Source organism: Zootoca vivipara, chromosome 4 (genome assembly GCF_965207765.1).
Source record: "Zootoca vivipara chromosome 4, rZooViv2.hap1.1, whole genome shotgun sequence".
Taxonomy (NCBI): Eukaryota; Metazoa; Chordata; class Lepidosauria; order Squamata; family Lacertidae; genus Zootoca; species Zootoca vivipara.
This window is the reverse complement of record NC_142587.1, coordinates 15,484,553-15,501,342: the sequence shown is the minus strand read 5'-3', so window position 1 is coordinate 15,501,342 and position 16,790 is coordinate 15,484,553. Positions and strand designations below refer to the sequence as shown.

The 16,790-nt window shown below is 46.9% G+C and overlaps 1 protein-coding gene across 1 annotated transcript; it reads left to right on the top strand.

Annotated features, from left to right (window-relative positions):
* The first annotated feature begins 3,765 nt into the window (after positions 1-3,765).
* Positions 3,766-15,740, top strand: SLITRK5 (SLIT and NTRK like family member 5). Its single transcript, XM_035115438.3, has 2 exons — positions 3,766-3,926; positions 7,858-15,740. The coding sequence occupies exon 2, from the start codon at positions 7,866-7,868 to the stop codon at positions 10,749-10,751; it is 2,886 nt and encodes a 961-aa protein (XP_034971329.2). The 5' UTR covers positions 3,766-3,926; positions 7,858-7,865; the 3' UTR covers positions 10,752-15,740.
* Positions 15,741-16,790: the final 1,050 nt, after the last annotated feature.

The window sequence follows — 16,790 nt, the reverse complement described above, 5'->3', positions numbered from 1 at the left end:
TGGGCAATGCCCTGGTTACTTCTTTCCCCTCCTATCAAGACAGAGAGACAGACACACATTACACACTGATGCAAACTTATGCTTTCCTGTGTAAAGGTAAAGGTAAAGGGACCCCTGACCATTAGGTCCAGTCGTGACCGACTCTGGGGTTGTGGCGCTCATCTCGCATTATTGGCCGAGGCAGCCGGCGTACAGCTTCCAGGTCATGTGGCCAGCATGACAAAGCCGCTTCTGGCGAACCAGAGCAGCACACAGAAACACCATTTACCTTCCCGCTGGAGCGGTACCTATTTATCTACTTGCACTTGAATGTCATTTCGAACTGCTAGGTTGGCAGGAGCTGGGACCGAGCAACGGGAGCTCACCCCGTCATGGGGATTTGAACTGGCGACCTTCTGATCAGCAAGCCCTAGGCTCAGTGGTTTAACCCACACCGCCACCCGCGTCCCGCTTTCCTGTGTACCCTGTATATTATACAGCTTTCCTGTGTACCCTGTATAATATTACCACCTAGTATAATTTAAATGCTTACTCTGCACAATTTTACATAAAACTGCCAACAAATCGAAGCATACATTGGTAGGCTGCACACACTGAAAATCACAGGTCCTCATTAATCTTATGTGGAGAGAGAACAAAACCACCACCAAATCACAGAACACATCTGTGGACACAGAGGTAACCTATAATTTCATGGATATTTCGCTGGGATGTCTTCTAAATATTGTAATAATCAATGAATCATGCTTTAGATTTATGTTTCTGCACCATGACAGCCCTGGGAAGCACCACAACTGTTATGCTTCAGCCACTTAGATGTGATCTGTGAATTGGGGGTAGAACTGCCCGCTTTGAAAGTTACAGGTCCTCATGAATCTTCATGCATGAATATGCAATTTCAAGGGGATCTTTTTCACTGCAGCTGATTTCTAAGGGGAAAAACAGCACTGGACGTGTTCTGCTTCCTGTTCCGCTGCTGATCAGAGCCTTGGAAAAAGCCATTGAACTGAGAATTCTTCCAACTTCCTCTTTTCGTTCTATGCACTTTTTGAGGGAGAGGACGTAAAAATCCTTGCTACTTCATGAGGAAGCATTGGGCAAGCTCAGAGGCTTTGCAGATACAAGGGAAGTCCTCATGGATGCTATAATGCACACTGGCATCATGTTGGTGACCCCACCCTCATGGATGCTATAATGCACACTGGCATCATGTTGGTGACCCCACCCTCAGGTCATAGTATGTGAAGGTCCCAAGCCATGTAGGACTTCATAGGTCAAAACCAGAACCTTGAATTGGTCTTGTAAACAGATCAGGAGCCAGTGCCCATGACCACAATGTCTGGTCCCAGTTAACACACACACAATGCTGTATATTGCCTCAGTTTCCAGACCGTCTTCAAAGGCAGCTCTATATATTGTATGATGAATCACTGCAGCCTTATTCACCTCCAAATAGGGTGGCAGCTGGAAAGCCAGACTAAGCGACAATGGGTTGCTCATGCAGCCATTACAGTTTAAATCTTTAATTTTCAACAGTGCTACATCATGCACTAAAAGGGGGTTTAACTGAGGAAGTTTTGCACTCCTCGGTGTTTTCCACTCTCTTGCCCAAGATTTTGTCGCACAAGTCGCAAAGATGCTAAATCACCCAGTGGACATTTGTTGCCATTGGACTTATCGCCTTCAAGATGAGTTTGCTGCCAAAGTTAAAAGAGAGGGAGGGCCTAAGGGGTTACTTACCCTTCCTCACAGAGTAACCCCAGACTCACAAGGGGTGGAAATGTTTTATTAGAGAGAATGGACTCAGACCTTGCTGCCTTCTGGTAAGATACGGGACTGCTCTGGAAAAGGGAGATGTAGAAAAGCTGAGGACATCCTAGGTCCACACTATTGCCATATTTCATGCCCAATGGCCTTCTGCACATTGAGGAAGGGGGGCGGGTTACTGGGTTCTGGAACATATGAAGTGTAGAATGGCTCAGAGGTGTCCCCCTGGTTGTGCTGATAGCTTGTGTGCGATCAGGCCTTTGGCAGTCCGTGCCGGCAGTTGCATTGTCCTCCATCTTGCATGCATGTTGGACATTTTGGGAACATGCACCGAGGTTAGGCCTTCCCAAGCACGTTCTGAGATTGCAGAATTCATTCTGGATGCCACAATCTTCCTTAGGAGTTTTGGCAGAGCAGACAGCATTTGTTCGGCTCTTTGTCAAAAGACTTTTGGAGCTGAACCTAGGTGCCCTGCTCCTCCGAATGTTTCATACTCTCTACCCACTGCAGTTTTCCTTGCTCCATATACCCAGTGCAAATATGTTTCCAGATGTTCAAAATCACTACACACCAGTGGCTATACTGCACGAATGTGCCCAGGTGGATCTGCAAGATTTGTGGGATATTCTTCTAAACCAGCTGATTGGTTTCCAAAGCTGACACAACAACTTGTCCATATTCAAAATGTAAAGGTAAAAAAAAAAAAAAAACCCCACAATGTCGTGTTTTAACATCCAAAAGGATGTCTCCAAAGCCAACAACACAAGAAAACCCCACCACCCGAAGTGTTGTTGACAACTTTTAATGTCATAAAATATTCACTGGCCATATTTAGCACGTTGCCTCCCGCAATTCTGCCAGCTGGCAAGGAAAGAAAAGGGGTCACTCCAGGAGGAAAACCTGGTGTGATTTGTTATTCATTCTCCAGTAGCTTCCTCTCCCTGTCCTCTGATTCCCTGGCAACAAGGTCCCCTGCACGAAGTACTCCCGCCTGTGTAAAACATGAAACAAGGCTGATCTCCATGCCTAGGAATCATCAGCATCATCACAGCGAAAAAATCAAAATAAGAGAGAGAAAGGGGGAGAGCCCCCCCCCCCGCTATTGCTTCAAGCTAAGTGAGCATTCCTGAAGAATGCCAATTTGATGCCTAACACTGCCATCTATTGGCCGCCAATATCCGGATTGCTGTTGCTGCCTTTCCTCTTTCTCCTCCCCCTCGGAGCTCTCCAGCTCCACTGTCTGTGGCAGCTTGGCTAGAACAGCAGCTCCATACAGAATAAACTGGCTATATTTGCTTGCTTTTCTCTCTCTCTCTCTCTCTCTCTCTCTCTCTCTCTCTCTCTCTTTACCCTTCCTGTGGATACCCTCTCTTGGCTCGTAGGGCCTCTCCCCTCCCCTCCTGCTATCTCATTTTCTCTGCAAGTGGGGAGAGGCGAAGAAGGCAAGTTGATGGCAGTTCTTGGCTGGGGCGCCCCTGGATCCAACCTCCCCCGCAGCCTCCCCCATATCTCCGCTTCTTTGCGCTCTCCTGGGAAAGAGATGCGGAAAGGCTTGCGCGCGCGCGCTGAAGCCGGCATCGGTGGATAGAAATAGCAAGGCGAGGTTGCAAGGGGTTTTTTTTCCTTCCTTCTTTTTTACGATTGCTGCTGTCATTATTCTCGATGTTGTTTTGATTTCCCCACCAGTCCGGGGGAAATACCTGGGACGGGCTGAGGTGGAATGCATCAGAGGGTGCCGCCAGAGCTTTTGAGATCGGAGGAGAACCATCACTCCCAAGCGAACGGGGATCGACGGCGGGGGCTCCCGGGGAAGGATCGGCGAGGAGAGCAGGCGCCACCGCCGCCGGGGAAGACGGGTTCCCTGCGCCCTGGTCGCCAGCCCTACCATGTCCAGAGCGCGCTGCAAGAAGAAAAAGAGGAGGCTTAAAGGGGCGGCTCGCCCGGTCCTGTCTCTCTGCCAAGGCTCCTCCGAGTGGCATCAGCCCCGGGCGCTGGGAAATGGTGTGAGCGAGCAGGCGAGGAGACCAGCGCTGAGGAAAGGAGGAGGAGGAGGAGGAGAAGGAGGAGGAGGAGGAAGGAGAAGGAGAAGGAGAGAGGGAAGCCTCGGCTGGAGCAGCGGCCGCTGAGCGGGGAGAAAGTTGACCTCTTCCATGGAAAGCGTGAGTACCACCAGCAACGGGAGGCTGGGCGCGATGGGGGAACAGGGAGATGCGCGCCAAGAGAGATGGTGCGTCGGCATGTGTGGATGCTGGGGCGGAGGGGGGGGGGCACAGAGACTTGTGGCGGCTGCCCATTCCGTTGACTGCAGGAAGCAGGGATTGTGTACCCCCCTCCATGGGTGCATTTAACCATCCACCCCAATCTCTCTCTCCCCCCCATGGCGTTTTCTTCTCTCAGGGCCTCCTGCACCCCAAGCACCCCCCCTTTGATCGCCTCTTCGTTACCCCACGCGCCCACCCGGGTTGTCCCTCCTTCCTCCTCCCTGAATCTTTCAGGGACGCCCCCCTCCATTCTCTCCCCCCTCCAGCCCCCGCTTCCTGCCTCCTCCCTCCTCGTCGGCCCTACCCTTCCAACTTGCCTTCCCCCCCCCACATCCAGCGGAGACCGTCTCCTGCCTGCGACTCTCCCCTCCAGACGCGCGCACACTTCTCTCTCTACCTCCCTCTCCAAACCACCCCCGTCTTTTTGCCCTGCCTCTGACCCAGATCCATCCGAGCAATTGCCTCTTTCCACCCTTACTACAGATTCCCCTCCCTTCCTAATCACTCAGAGCGCCCCTCACCCATGTGAAAACTCATTCGGATCTCTCTCACCCTTTGGCCACTCTGCCTCCAGACCGCCCCCTCCCTCAGCACCGCACAGGATTTGCACCCAGACCGCTCCACATCACCCTTTCCTTTACCCCTCCTGCTTGTCATTCAAAACTAGGCACCCATCAGCAAACCTCCTTTCTCCAGATACCCCCCCCCAAAATACCACCCACTTGCTAGCTTCCTTTGGGGGGGGGCACCCCTGGCTCCCTCTCTCCTCCCTATAATACTTCCACTCCCTCCTTCTCCACCCCTCCCTTCAGCAACCCCCGCCCCTACTTTCCGCTACTGGGGAGGGGAGCATTGGGAGCCAGTCCTTGGCACCGCTGCTGCGTGTGTGTGTGTGTGTGTGTGTGTGTGTGTGTGTGTGTGTGTGTGTGTGTGCCCGGGCTTGGTTGAAGGGGGGTAGCAGAGGCTCAGCGGCGTGTGCAAGGCTGTGTGTGCGCTCCCCGCTAGCCAGCCAGCCTCTTCCCAACTGCAATCCCCACCGCCTTCCCTGCTCGCCTCTGCCTGGGCGGTTTGCAACACACACCGAGCGGGCGAGCGAGCGAGGCAGCTTTATGGGTTGCAACAATGCTTGGGCCCTGGAGATTTCTGCCTCAGTAAGTAGCGAGGGGGTGGAGGAGGACTGGGCGAGGGGGGGTGGTCGGAGAGCGTTGATCCATGTCTCCTTGTTGCTCTTGGCTCCCCTACACCCCCTTCCTTTTTCTTTTTTTGCAAAGCAACACCACTGCCCCCGGCTTTTTGCTTGCAAGCCGAGGCGGTTGCTTCAGTGCGGTAATATTAGGGGTGGAACTCATTTTTTCCCCTCCCCGGGGAAGGGGGCACGGGAAAGAGGAGCACTGAAACAAGAATTTCACCCCCTCCTCCTTTTCAAATCTCTCTCTCTTTCTCTCTCTCTCTCTCTCTCTCTCTCTCTCTCTCTCTCTCTCTCTCTCTCTCTCTCTCTCTCTCTCTCCACACATAGAAACACATCCGACTTAGCTGTTTCTCCATCCCATTTTTCTAGCCTTTGCGAACCAGATCTCTGGAGCAATCCTCTCTATGCCACATCTAACTTTATTTGTCTCATGCCCTCTTCCCTATCCCCCCTCCACGATTTGAAGACCGGGGAAGGTGCAGGGAGGAGGACATGCAAATCATTTCGTTGCTCTTGCTACCTCCGATTGAAATAAAGCCTTGGGTGGTTTTCTTCCCTTAAAAATAAATAAATAAAAACAGTCTGAAAGGATGCATTTATTTATTTAGCTACCTACTTATTTGTGATATGGCTCTCTGAGAAGCAGCCAGATAACAATGGATGAATAGCTCTGCTGGACCTGAGAATTGTGTTAGAAGTGAAGGGGTTTTTTTTGGGGGGGGGTTCCCCCTCCCAGCTTGACTTCTTGCTTAATGCAGAGAGGGAGACATGCCTTTTTGCCAAACCATTCATTCCGCTGGTGAAGCAAAGACTTCTACCCTAATGTGTCTGGGTTCTGTTCTACTGCAAAATGCTTGCACCTAGACGGATGCTTGTCAATCTGTGAGCGATGCTTAGAAACATAATATATATTGAGAGAGAGAGAGAGAGAGAGAGAGAGAGAGAGAGAGAGAGAGAGAGAGAGGATCCTAGACATCTCTCTAGGAACCTCCAAATTGAAACGTTATTGGACTTGTGGAAAGGGTTAACCTGAACATATGGAAGCCTTCCTCTTTCTAAAAAGCAATAATAACAAACCCAAAGTCATTGCTTAATGCTGGGTGACTTATTAATCCACCCCCCAACCCCACATGCTGCCCGCGGAGCTTCCATCCATCCTCTGTCTAGATATTTATTGTGTTCAGACACAAGTAGGACCCTTTAGGGCGAAGACAGAAAGGCTTTGAGAGGGGAAATGAAATTGGGGTGGTCTTTCTGTCTGGATGCTGTTCAGAGATCAGATACAGGTTGAGGGGAGTGCAAATGGATGAGGTGGTTTTTTTAAGGGGGGGGGGGTTCCCCCAATCCACCTCCCTTGGATGCCTTCTCAGAAGGATGGAGTGTGCTGATAGCCATGGTAGCTGAGAAGCAGCAATTCCACCTCTCCTGGACTTGCTGGTGATCTAGCTTTCTGAGACCCACTTAGCTCTCTCCATTGCAATTAGACTAGTTTTGCAAAGCGTGGGAGAAGAAGCAGTAGCTCAGATATGGCTGAGGCTGCAGGGACACTCCTCAAGTCTAGCATGTTTGCCAAATTCTGGGTGAGTGGCTTAAAGGATGGTGCTTTTCAGTGTGTGTGTGTGTGTGTGAGAGAGAGAGAGAGAGAGCATCTGTGTTGCATTGCTGCCGTTTTGCCAGTGCCCTTGTGAAAACAACTCATTTACCAGCCGATCAATCCAGAAACAAGCAGCAATGATAACTTCTTTTAAGAAGATCTTCTAATAAGAATTCATAAATATTCCACCGGTGGCTTGCGCTGTGTCCCCCTCCCCCTTTCTTCTTTCAAAAAAGAAAAGCCTGTGAGATGCCGAGAGGGGGTGTATATTTAATTATTTGGTTGAAGAATTTCATCACTTTTGATTCCCCCCCCTTTAAAAATTGAGATGTTGATTGACATTTTTGTATAAGCTTATACAGCAAAGCTGTTTAGGAAATCAGGTGTTTTGGTGGGGGTCCACCCTTTTCAGGGTTTGTTCCCCCCACTTTCAAAACGATTAAAAATAATAATGTTAGTGTTCTCTATCTTTACAGTCATTCATACTATAGACCCCTGCAGTGAAATTTCAAGGAATGGTTTTACATCTCTATATATGTGGAGAGCAGGCTAGCCTTGCCAAAAATGGGGGAAGACCTTCCTTTGCAGGTCACTGTTCATTCTGAATGTTCTGAGAAAGAGAGGGAAGGGTTGCCGGGTAGGTAATAGGTGAGGTTGAAAACCTCATAAAATGGTGCTTCTGTTCTCTGAAATTAGAACCAAGTAACTAAACTGACAGCCATTTTATGTATATTTATGGACTGTGTGTGTGTAGTGGGGGAGGGGAAAACACTATAGAAACAAATAAAGCAAGATATTGAAATGCGTTCCTAGGAGTAAAGGACTTGGGTTGAGACTTTACCTTTCGAAAGACAGGAAACCTGTACTAAATCAATAAATTAATAGCTATTATTTAACAAGAGTTAGATGGGCGTCTTGTAATCAAAACTCTTGGCAAGCAACCTAAATTCTGTCCCTCTGCAGCCTTGCCTCCTAACTTTGTCGTGATCCAGGCTTCAGTCCTCATGTCATGATGGTGTTTTGTTCTCTCTTCTTGCCCTCCGCAGGAGATAACATGTATGCTTGCTGCTCTACGGTGACTCTGGAGCAGGATCTCAACAGGAAAATGCATATCTGGATGGTACAAACCATAGCCTTTGCTTTAACATCTCTAGTCCTGGCATGGGCAGAAAGCATTGAGTATTATGGGGAGATCTGTGATAACAAATGCCCTTGCGAGGAGAAGGATGGCATCTTGACGGTGAGCTGTGAGAATCGGGGGATCATCAACCTCTCTGAGATCAGCCCCCCCAAATTCTCCATCTACCATCTCCTGCTGTCTGGGAATCTTCTCAACAGGCTCTACCCAAACCAGTTTGTCAATTACAGCGGGGCTTCGATTTTGCACCTGGGCGGCAATGACATCCAAGAGATCGAGACAGGAGCCTTTCATGGGCTGAGGGGCTTGAGGAGGCTGCACTTGAACAACAACAAGCTGGAAATACTGAGGGATGACACTTTCGTAGGGCTGGAGAGCTTGGAGTACCTGCAAGTTGATTACAATTATATCAGCGCTATCGAACCCAATGCTTTCAGCAAGCTGCATCTGTTGCAGGTGCTGATTCTGAACGACAACCTCCTCTCTTCATTGCCCAACAACCTGTTCCGTTTTGTGCCCTTGACTCATCTCGATTTAAGGGGCAACCGGCTAAAACTCCTTCCCTACTTGGGCCTCCTGCAGCACATGGATAAGGTGGTGGAATTGCAGCTGGAGGAGAACCCATGGAACTGCTCCTGTGAGCTGATAGCTCTCAAGGATTGGTTGGACAGCATATCCTATTCAGCCCTGGTGGGGGATGTGGTCTGCGAAACCCCTTTCCGTTTACATGGGAGGGATTTGGATGAGGTTTCCAAGCAGGAGCTTTGTCCAAGGAGGCTCATCTCAGATTATGAGATGAGGCCACAGACCCCACTGAGCACCACAGGGTATTTCCATACCACACCAGCCTCTGTAAACTCTGTGGCTACTTCTTCCTCGGCTGTTTACAAATCGCCCTTGAAGCCCAAAGGGACCCGCCAACCCAATAAGTCCAGGGTGCGTCCTACCTCCCGCTTGCCCTCCAAGGATCTGGGATACAGCAACTATGGCCCCAGCATTGCTTACCAGACCAAATCCCCGGTGCCTTTGGAGTGCCCTACAGCTTGCACTTGCAACCTACAGATCTCCGATTTGGGTCTCAACGTCAACTGCCAGGAAAGGAAGATTGAGAGCATCTCAGAGCTCCAACCCAAGCCGTACAACCCCAAGAAGATGTACCTGACTGAGAACTACATTGCCCTGGTGCGTAGGTCGGATTTCCTGGATGCTACTGGGTTGGATTTGCTTCACCTGGGCAATAACCGCATCTCGGTCATTCAGGATCGGGCCTTTGAGGATTTAACTAACTTGAGGAGGCTCTACCTGAATGGGAACCGGATTGAAAAACTGAACCCGGAGCTTTTCTATGGGCTTCAGAGTTTGCAGTACCTCTTCCTGCAATATAACGTAATCCGGGAGATTGAGCCAGGCACTTTTGACCCTGTGCCCAATTTACAGCTCTTGTTTCTCAACAACAACCTGCTGAGATCTTTACCTGGAGGCATTTTTTCTGGCTTAACTCTCTACAGGTTGAACCTGAGAAGCAACCATTTCTCCTACCTTCCTGTAAGTGGAGTGCTTGACCAGCTGAAATCCCTCCTGCAGATAGATCTCCATGAGAACCCATGGGATTGTACATGCGATGTGGTGGGCATGAAGTTGTGGATCGAGCAACTCAACACAGGAGTCCTTGTGGACCAGGTAATCTGTGAATCCCCTAAGAAATTTGCTCAGAATTACATGAGGAACATCAAAGCAGAACTGCTGTGCCCAGACTACTCTGACATCATTGTTTCCACACCCACTCCTTCATCCATGCAGGGACCAGCCAAGACCACCCCCTTTTCCAACTCCGGGCAGATCAATAGCACCTTGGAGGAGGATGACTCAGCATCATCTTCTGGTGGCTCGTCTTCCTCCTCTTCTTCCACGGTGCCTTTGTCAGTGTTGATCCTCAGTTTGCTGCTGGTCTTCATCATGTCTGTATTTGTGGCTGCAGGTCTCTTTGTGTTGGTGATGAAGCGCAGGAAGAAGGTCCAAGGCGACCACGCCAGCACCAACAACTCGGATGTGAGCTCTTTCAACATGCAGTACAGTGTGTACACAGGAGGGGGAGCCCCCCATTCTCACCCACACTCCCATCACCAGCAGCACCCGCAGCATCTTCACCACGGAGGAGGAGGTGGTGGTCCGGCTTTGCCCAAGGTGAAAACCCCCGCGGGACATGTCTATGAGTACATCCCTCATCCTTTAGGCCACATGTGCAAGAACCCAATCTACCGCTCCAGAGAGGGCAATGCTGGTGAGGATTACAAAGATCTCCATGAGCTCAAGGTGACCTACAGCAACCATCACCTCCAGCCCCAACCCCCACCACCCCCACAGGCCTTGGGGCAGCCCCAAGCAGCTCCGGGGGGGCAAGAGGAGACCCTCCGGAGCCCCACATACAGTGTGAGCACCATTGAGCCTCGGGACGAGTTGCTTTCCCCTGTCCAGGATGCCGATCGTTTTTACAGGGGCATTTTGGAGCCCGACAAACACCCTACTTCCACTTTGGGGGGCAGCAACCTTCCTGAGTACCCCAAGTTTCCCCCAACTGCCTACACTTACTCCCCTAACTATGACCTTAGGCGCCCCCCTCACCCCTATTTGCATCCCGGCCCGGGGGACAGTCGGCTCCGGGAAACAGTGCTCTACGCCCCCCCAAGCACTGTTTATGTGGAGCCCAACAGGAACGAATACCTGGAGCTAAAAGCAAAACTAAATGCAGAGCCGGACTACCTCGAAGTGTTGGAAAAACAGACCACATTCAGTCAGTTCTGAGACCTCCTCCTCTACTCCCGTCCTCCCACCCAGAGCATTTGTATTTAATAACCACACACAAAGAAACACACTGTTGATCTTCTCTCCTCCACATCCCGTCCCTCCCCAAATCCGCCTTTGCTTCATATTGTTGGAAGGTGAAGTGCCTTGGCACAGGAGTTTCCAGCTTCGGGGAAAGTTACCGAAAGGGTGTGCTGATTCCATAGTTATAGATCTGTCTCTCTTTCTCCCTGCCCTCTTTATTTTTATTCCGTTTCTTCTTCTTTTAACCACCTTACAGCCAGTAGGAATCAATCAATCGAGCCAACTAGACACAGCATTTGTTCTCGCACTCACTTATATGGTGTGTGTGACGCTAAAATGGAGGAATCGGGGTGTGGGCGTGTGTTTAAAAAAAGAGAGGGCTGTCTCATACGACGATGTTGAAAAGGTCACACAAATCATTTTATCTTGTTCTTTATGTTGAATAGGCACTGCTGACAATTCCCACCCCCACTCACCTCGGTTCAAAAGTGCTGGGCACCAAATTCCCTTTTGAGGCATGGATGGCTTTGGGGGAGATGGGCAGGGGGGAGAGAGAGAGATTAGCACACCCTGACTTTAATACAAGGTCGTTTGGTCCCCCACCCCACCCCACTCCCCCTTTTTTAAGGAAAAAGAACAGAGGATGTATTTGTATGTTTCTGGACTTTTGAATTAAAAACCAATATTACGATCTTTAAAAGGATCACCATAGATGTGGACAAATCAATAAAGAGTTCAGAGATATATGATCCATAACTGGTTAGTAAAAATAACTTATTGAAATATATACAAAAAAATTATTTTATTGTAGCTCCTATTTTTATATACATGGTAGCATTTTCTTCACTCTTTTGAGGCTCCATTCCTCCGGAATGCTTACTTATGGCATGTGGTTAAACTTCCCTCTGGAACAGAAAGCAGGGCCTCTTCACACATTACGATGTCCTCTTCTAGATGTAGACCTAAAAAATTGTGACAAAACAGGTGCTAGAAATGCATAATTTGCTGCTCCATTTGGCAGGGAGACCAGATTGGTTGTGGGTCTTTGTTGTGTGTACGCTTGGTGGCAAAACCTGGTTTGTTGCTGTGTCATGTGTGAAATGGTCCTATGGAGTTGCTGGCCAAGGGGAAACTCCTGACAGATACATAGGCTGCTATTCTGTACACAGCTATGCTCCCACTGACTTCGGTGGGGATTGAAGCTGCCTCATGGAGCACAGAATTGCAGTTTGAGGCATCTTCTGCATTTGCCAGAGCAGGTTCCTACTCAACTGTAGAACCTTTAAGTTCCATCTCCCACGGCCCAGGGTGTTGAATAGGTTACAGGATGAGGCCCAGAGTCTTGTGATTTGCTGAGAAGTGTTACAGTGCATTCTGAGCTCTTTCTCTCCCCCACCCCCCAAAAAAACTCTGCACAAAGCTGCTGTGGTCTTTGGAGAATGTCAGAAATCACCAAGGGGGATCCAGATTAAGTTTGTCACACTTTAGACCCATTGAATTCAATAAACCAGCTTGGTGATTTAAGTCCCACTGCTTTCGGTGGAACTGAAGTGTGTGCCTCACATAATTTGGATCCAAGCCACTGAAATAAAATCATCAACACTATCATCACCAAAACCTAATAGACAATCCAAGGCAATCAGTCGGTACAGGAAAGAAAGAAATATATATGATCTATTTTTGTTGCTGCTTCTTCTTCTTCTTATGAATGATTATTCTACAGAGCCTTCTGCTAAGATGACTAGTTGGACTAATTAGTGAGGGACATGTAGAAATTGTTTATTTTAGCAGGAGTGGTGGTAGTGGTTTATTTTCATAATTCAACGAAAATATCTTAGTTGGAGAACTGCTGGGTTGTTCAGTCGAGCGTAATTGCCCTTGTACAGATCCATTTGTGTGCTGGCACCTTGGAAGGCCAAAATGACGGACTGTACAAATCTATTTATGGAATATTGATTCTTACCCCTTTGGGCAACAAGCAGTGGCAAAGATATCCATAAACACAGCTTCACTGTACAATGGGATGGGCTGTGGTCTCATATGTATCCCAGCACATGTAATTTTTTTATATAGTTTATGAATAAACACTTGATAACAATTTCAAACGGAAGGAAATGAAATAGTCTTTACCGGAAGCTACATGATTTATTTCCAGTGCCATTCTCCCTGCACCCCCTTTTTACTGATATCATGGACGCGATGACATTAATCTCATCCATTCTTTAAGGTGTTTCCTGAACTCGCCATACTTAACCATGCAGAAGGTACATAACCCTGCAGACCTATGTTGTATAATGCTATAGTTTCACCTTGAAATTTTGTCTCCTTTCTATAGTTTTCGTTTTATATGTGTGAAACTGGGTAAGTGATATTTCACGTGGATCCTTAACCTTGTGGCATGTCCAGGGTTCCTGTTTTGGAAAGGGGGGGGGGGATAAATTGCTTTGTTGGATAATTTTCCTTAAAGAACTTTCTATCTGGATTTTCTTACTTGTGCAAAGTATATGGCTTTTTTTTAAAAGGAAAATTTGAGACCTCAGGTTGTGTATTTTTTAAATCTTGCTTTCGTCAAGGTACTTTTGACTTCTTCCAGACCTTGCCTCATCCTAGCTTTCTCAAAAGGAAAAAAGGAAGAAACCATGTTACTGGGGAGGGGGCTACATTTGGTTGCAATGCATCTGAATATGGATTTTAAGTGTGATTGTGGAAAGGCATTTATTTGCTAAAACCTCACCTTGCTTCACCTTTGCTAACATCTAACACAACTTCAGGAATCAGTGTTTTGCATTGTGACATTGGATTTCTCACTTAATTCTCAGCAAGCTAAAAAACCCCGTGAGTACCTTCTCTTGGCTGCATGAGTGAAGCGATCAATTTCAATGGAGGATATATCTAATTTCATATATAGGATATCAAGGATCAGATATTGATTTTCGAAGTGTCAGATGCCAAATGCAGAGTTTGCATTTGAATTTGGGTGTGCTGCATTGTTTAACCTTATTTATAATTGCCAATTTATCCTTCAAATTGACTTGAACGAGGACGTTCCCCCTCTTCCCGCCCCCATCTGTAGATTTTGTTTGGTATATTTTTTCCTTGGTTAAGCTTGTGGCATGCATTCATATCCTGATTACAAGAAGGCATGAGCAGATTTAGATATGATGTGAATACTTCAGTCATTGCTAGGACTGCTGCTTTTTGTGTTTTTGGCAGGATTCCTGCATCCTTGATTTCTCGCTAGCTATTCCCAATTCGGGAACTGCATATTGTTTTGTAGCTGCCTACCACGTGGCCGTTAGCAGCAAAGGAGACCGAACGAAAACCAATAGCAATTGTAATTGTCATATTTATAGCTTGGTCCCATCACATGAGGGTTCAATGATTCACCATGAGTCAGTGAGTATTATGATTTCCTAAGAGCACCAGACGTCAGTAGGAAGAAAGTTCACATGGGATGTGATTGTCGCCATGCAAACGGCTTGTCAACCCATTTTTAGGTTTTTAACCGAAAATCAAGAATGTGTGACTGGGGCAGCCATTCTCAGGATTTAGAGAGGCAGCATATAATGAAATGCGGCTCTAGGCCTTTTATGACTAGCTATGTACTCCGAGTCTAGGGAACCCCCAAAAAGAATGGAGCTACATGTTACACTTTCTCTGGCGACTGGATTCCATATTGCACTCTAGCCCTGTTGACACTTTCCTTCTGAGTTTATGCCTGCTGTCTCCATCCTCTAGAGTGTCTATACACATTCAGTGGAAGTTTGAAAGGGGCTTTATTGATGTACAGCTATATGGAAGAAGGGCTTTCATGTACTTAGGAACCCCGCACAGAATTGTTCATGTAGATAAGCCTGGACTCAAGCGTTTAAACAGCCCGTTCATATTTTCTGCTGAATACACAGTGTGATGTGGTCACTGTGTGTGTTCCCATTTCCTTCTCTGCATATTAGAATATTGAATTTGGGTAAAGGGGGGGCACACACCTGTGATGTGGTGGCAGCGTCACAATGGAATTTCCCTGCCTCGCCATGGCTGATGACCAATGAATTTGAGAGTGTCTCTGGATAACTTGGCAAACTTGGCAAGGAATTATGTCAGAAAGCTCCTTCCTTAAGTTAGGGATGGGCGAACCTGTGGCACTTGAAGCAGTGTTAGGCTACAGTTCCCGTAATCATTGGCTGGGGCTAATGGGTGTTGGAGTCCAATGAAGCTTAGAGGACCACAGCTTCCCTACAACTGCCTTAAACCTAATATGCTAAATTGTGTACTTTGATATTCTGTGATGGGTTGTTTCCACATGTGAAAATATATATAATTGCATAGGAAATGATTAATAATCCTGCATAAGCAATGGCTTATTATTTTTTAAGAACATGGGGAGGTGCATTGTACCAACTCAGCCTATCAAGTTCAGTATTGTCTATGCAATGCTCTCCAAGGTTTCAGGCTGGAGTCACTCCTAGCCTTACCTGGAAATGATGGGTTTGAACCTGCCAAGCCAGATGCTCTACCACTGAACTATGACTCTCCCCCCCCCCCGACCTTATCTTCATTATTCCTGCGTTCTCATTTGCTGTAGATCCAGGCTGAAAAAAGCTACTTACAGTAAAGTATATATTGTCGTGATGGGAGGGGAAAGGCAAGCAAGCCACCATTTTCCTACAACATACATGGCTTGGGAACGTCAGGCTGAATGGAGCAAGGAAAGGTCTGAAGGTCCACAAGAATGTGAGGGTTCCTCTTGCACAAACCCCGCGAATATGCAGAAGACTTTTCCAAGAGAAAAGATGCCAAAGGGAAAATTCTCATTAGTCAGAACTGTAACATGAAGTGCCCTTGTGGTATCGGATATTTATTTATTAATCCTGTGAATCATTTTTACCCTTTAACCAAGAAGGTCTCTAGAGTGGCTTACACAAGATAAAAAAGTCCCTGCCCACAGTTTTACAATCTGAAAGGCATGACACCAAAGAAAAAAAGGGGGGGGTCAGGAACATGCAAATTTAGAAACTAATCTCTTGGGCTCCTACCAACAATCTACAACATCTCCTAAACAATTTATTTTCAGAACAAAGTAGATACCGGTAAGTGGTGTTTTACTTGAGATTTAGGTGCTGAGGTGAATTAAAGGTTACCCATTGGATAAACAAGATTTAAAAACACCTAGGTCCAAATGAAGATATTACAGTGTTGTGTAAGCAGGGCTTTTTGAGACCTTGGTCAGAAATGCAAAGGGTAATTGGGTGTTTCAGTGGGTAAAATGTTTAATTTCCAAATTAAACAAAATTATAGAGAAACACAAATTAGACATGAACTTGATAGCTGTTTCTGCTGTGAAAGAGAAATTATATCTCATGTATGGAGCTATTAAAGAGGATAATTTCTCATTTATATATGTGTGTATGTAGATAAATATACAGAAAGGAAATGATGAATATACATAGAGATACAGATTGAGACAAACACTGTCTTGTAGTCTTAAATATTCCACTAATCGGCTGAGGAATGAACTAGGGTTTAAATTGACTCAGTGTTGGCAGCCAATTTTAATCGGTGAAGGGAAATTTTAATTAGTGGAGGCGAGAGTTAAGGACATGCCTTGTCTTACTTTTTTAAAAAAGCTAGTTTGGTGGTTAATGTAAAAGTGAGTGAAAATGAACATATTAAAGATGTCCTTTCAGGGATAGTGTTTGTTAATTAAATGGCAAGTTACCTTCTACTTTCTTTAGCAGCTCAAAAAACCACTTGCGTTGATATTTTGGTACTATGCAAATATATTTAAATGTAACCAATTAAGTGGTTTAAAAGGCAGGTGATTTAATCAAATAGCTTCTGATTAATTAGTCAAAAGTCCTAGTTATATTGCGAGATAAACAGCTGAGCAACCGATAAACAGCGCAACTGAACACTGATTATACAATCATTGGTTTTTTTAAAGAATTTTGAAAACTTCTCGGTGTGGCTTTGATTTTGTTCGACTGTTCATATTTTGGGTTCCTGTCTTTTTTTCTG

Coding starts and splice junctions, on each gene's coding strand:
- SLITRK5 (XM_035115438.3), top strand. CDS start 7,866: ATGTATGCTTGCTGCTCTACGGTGACTCTGGAGCAGGATCTCAACAGG.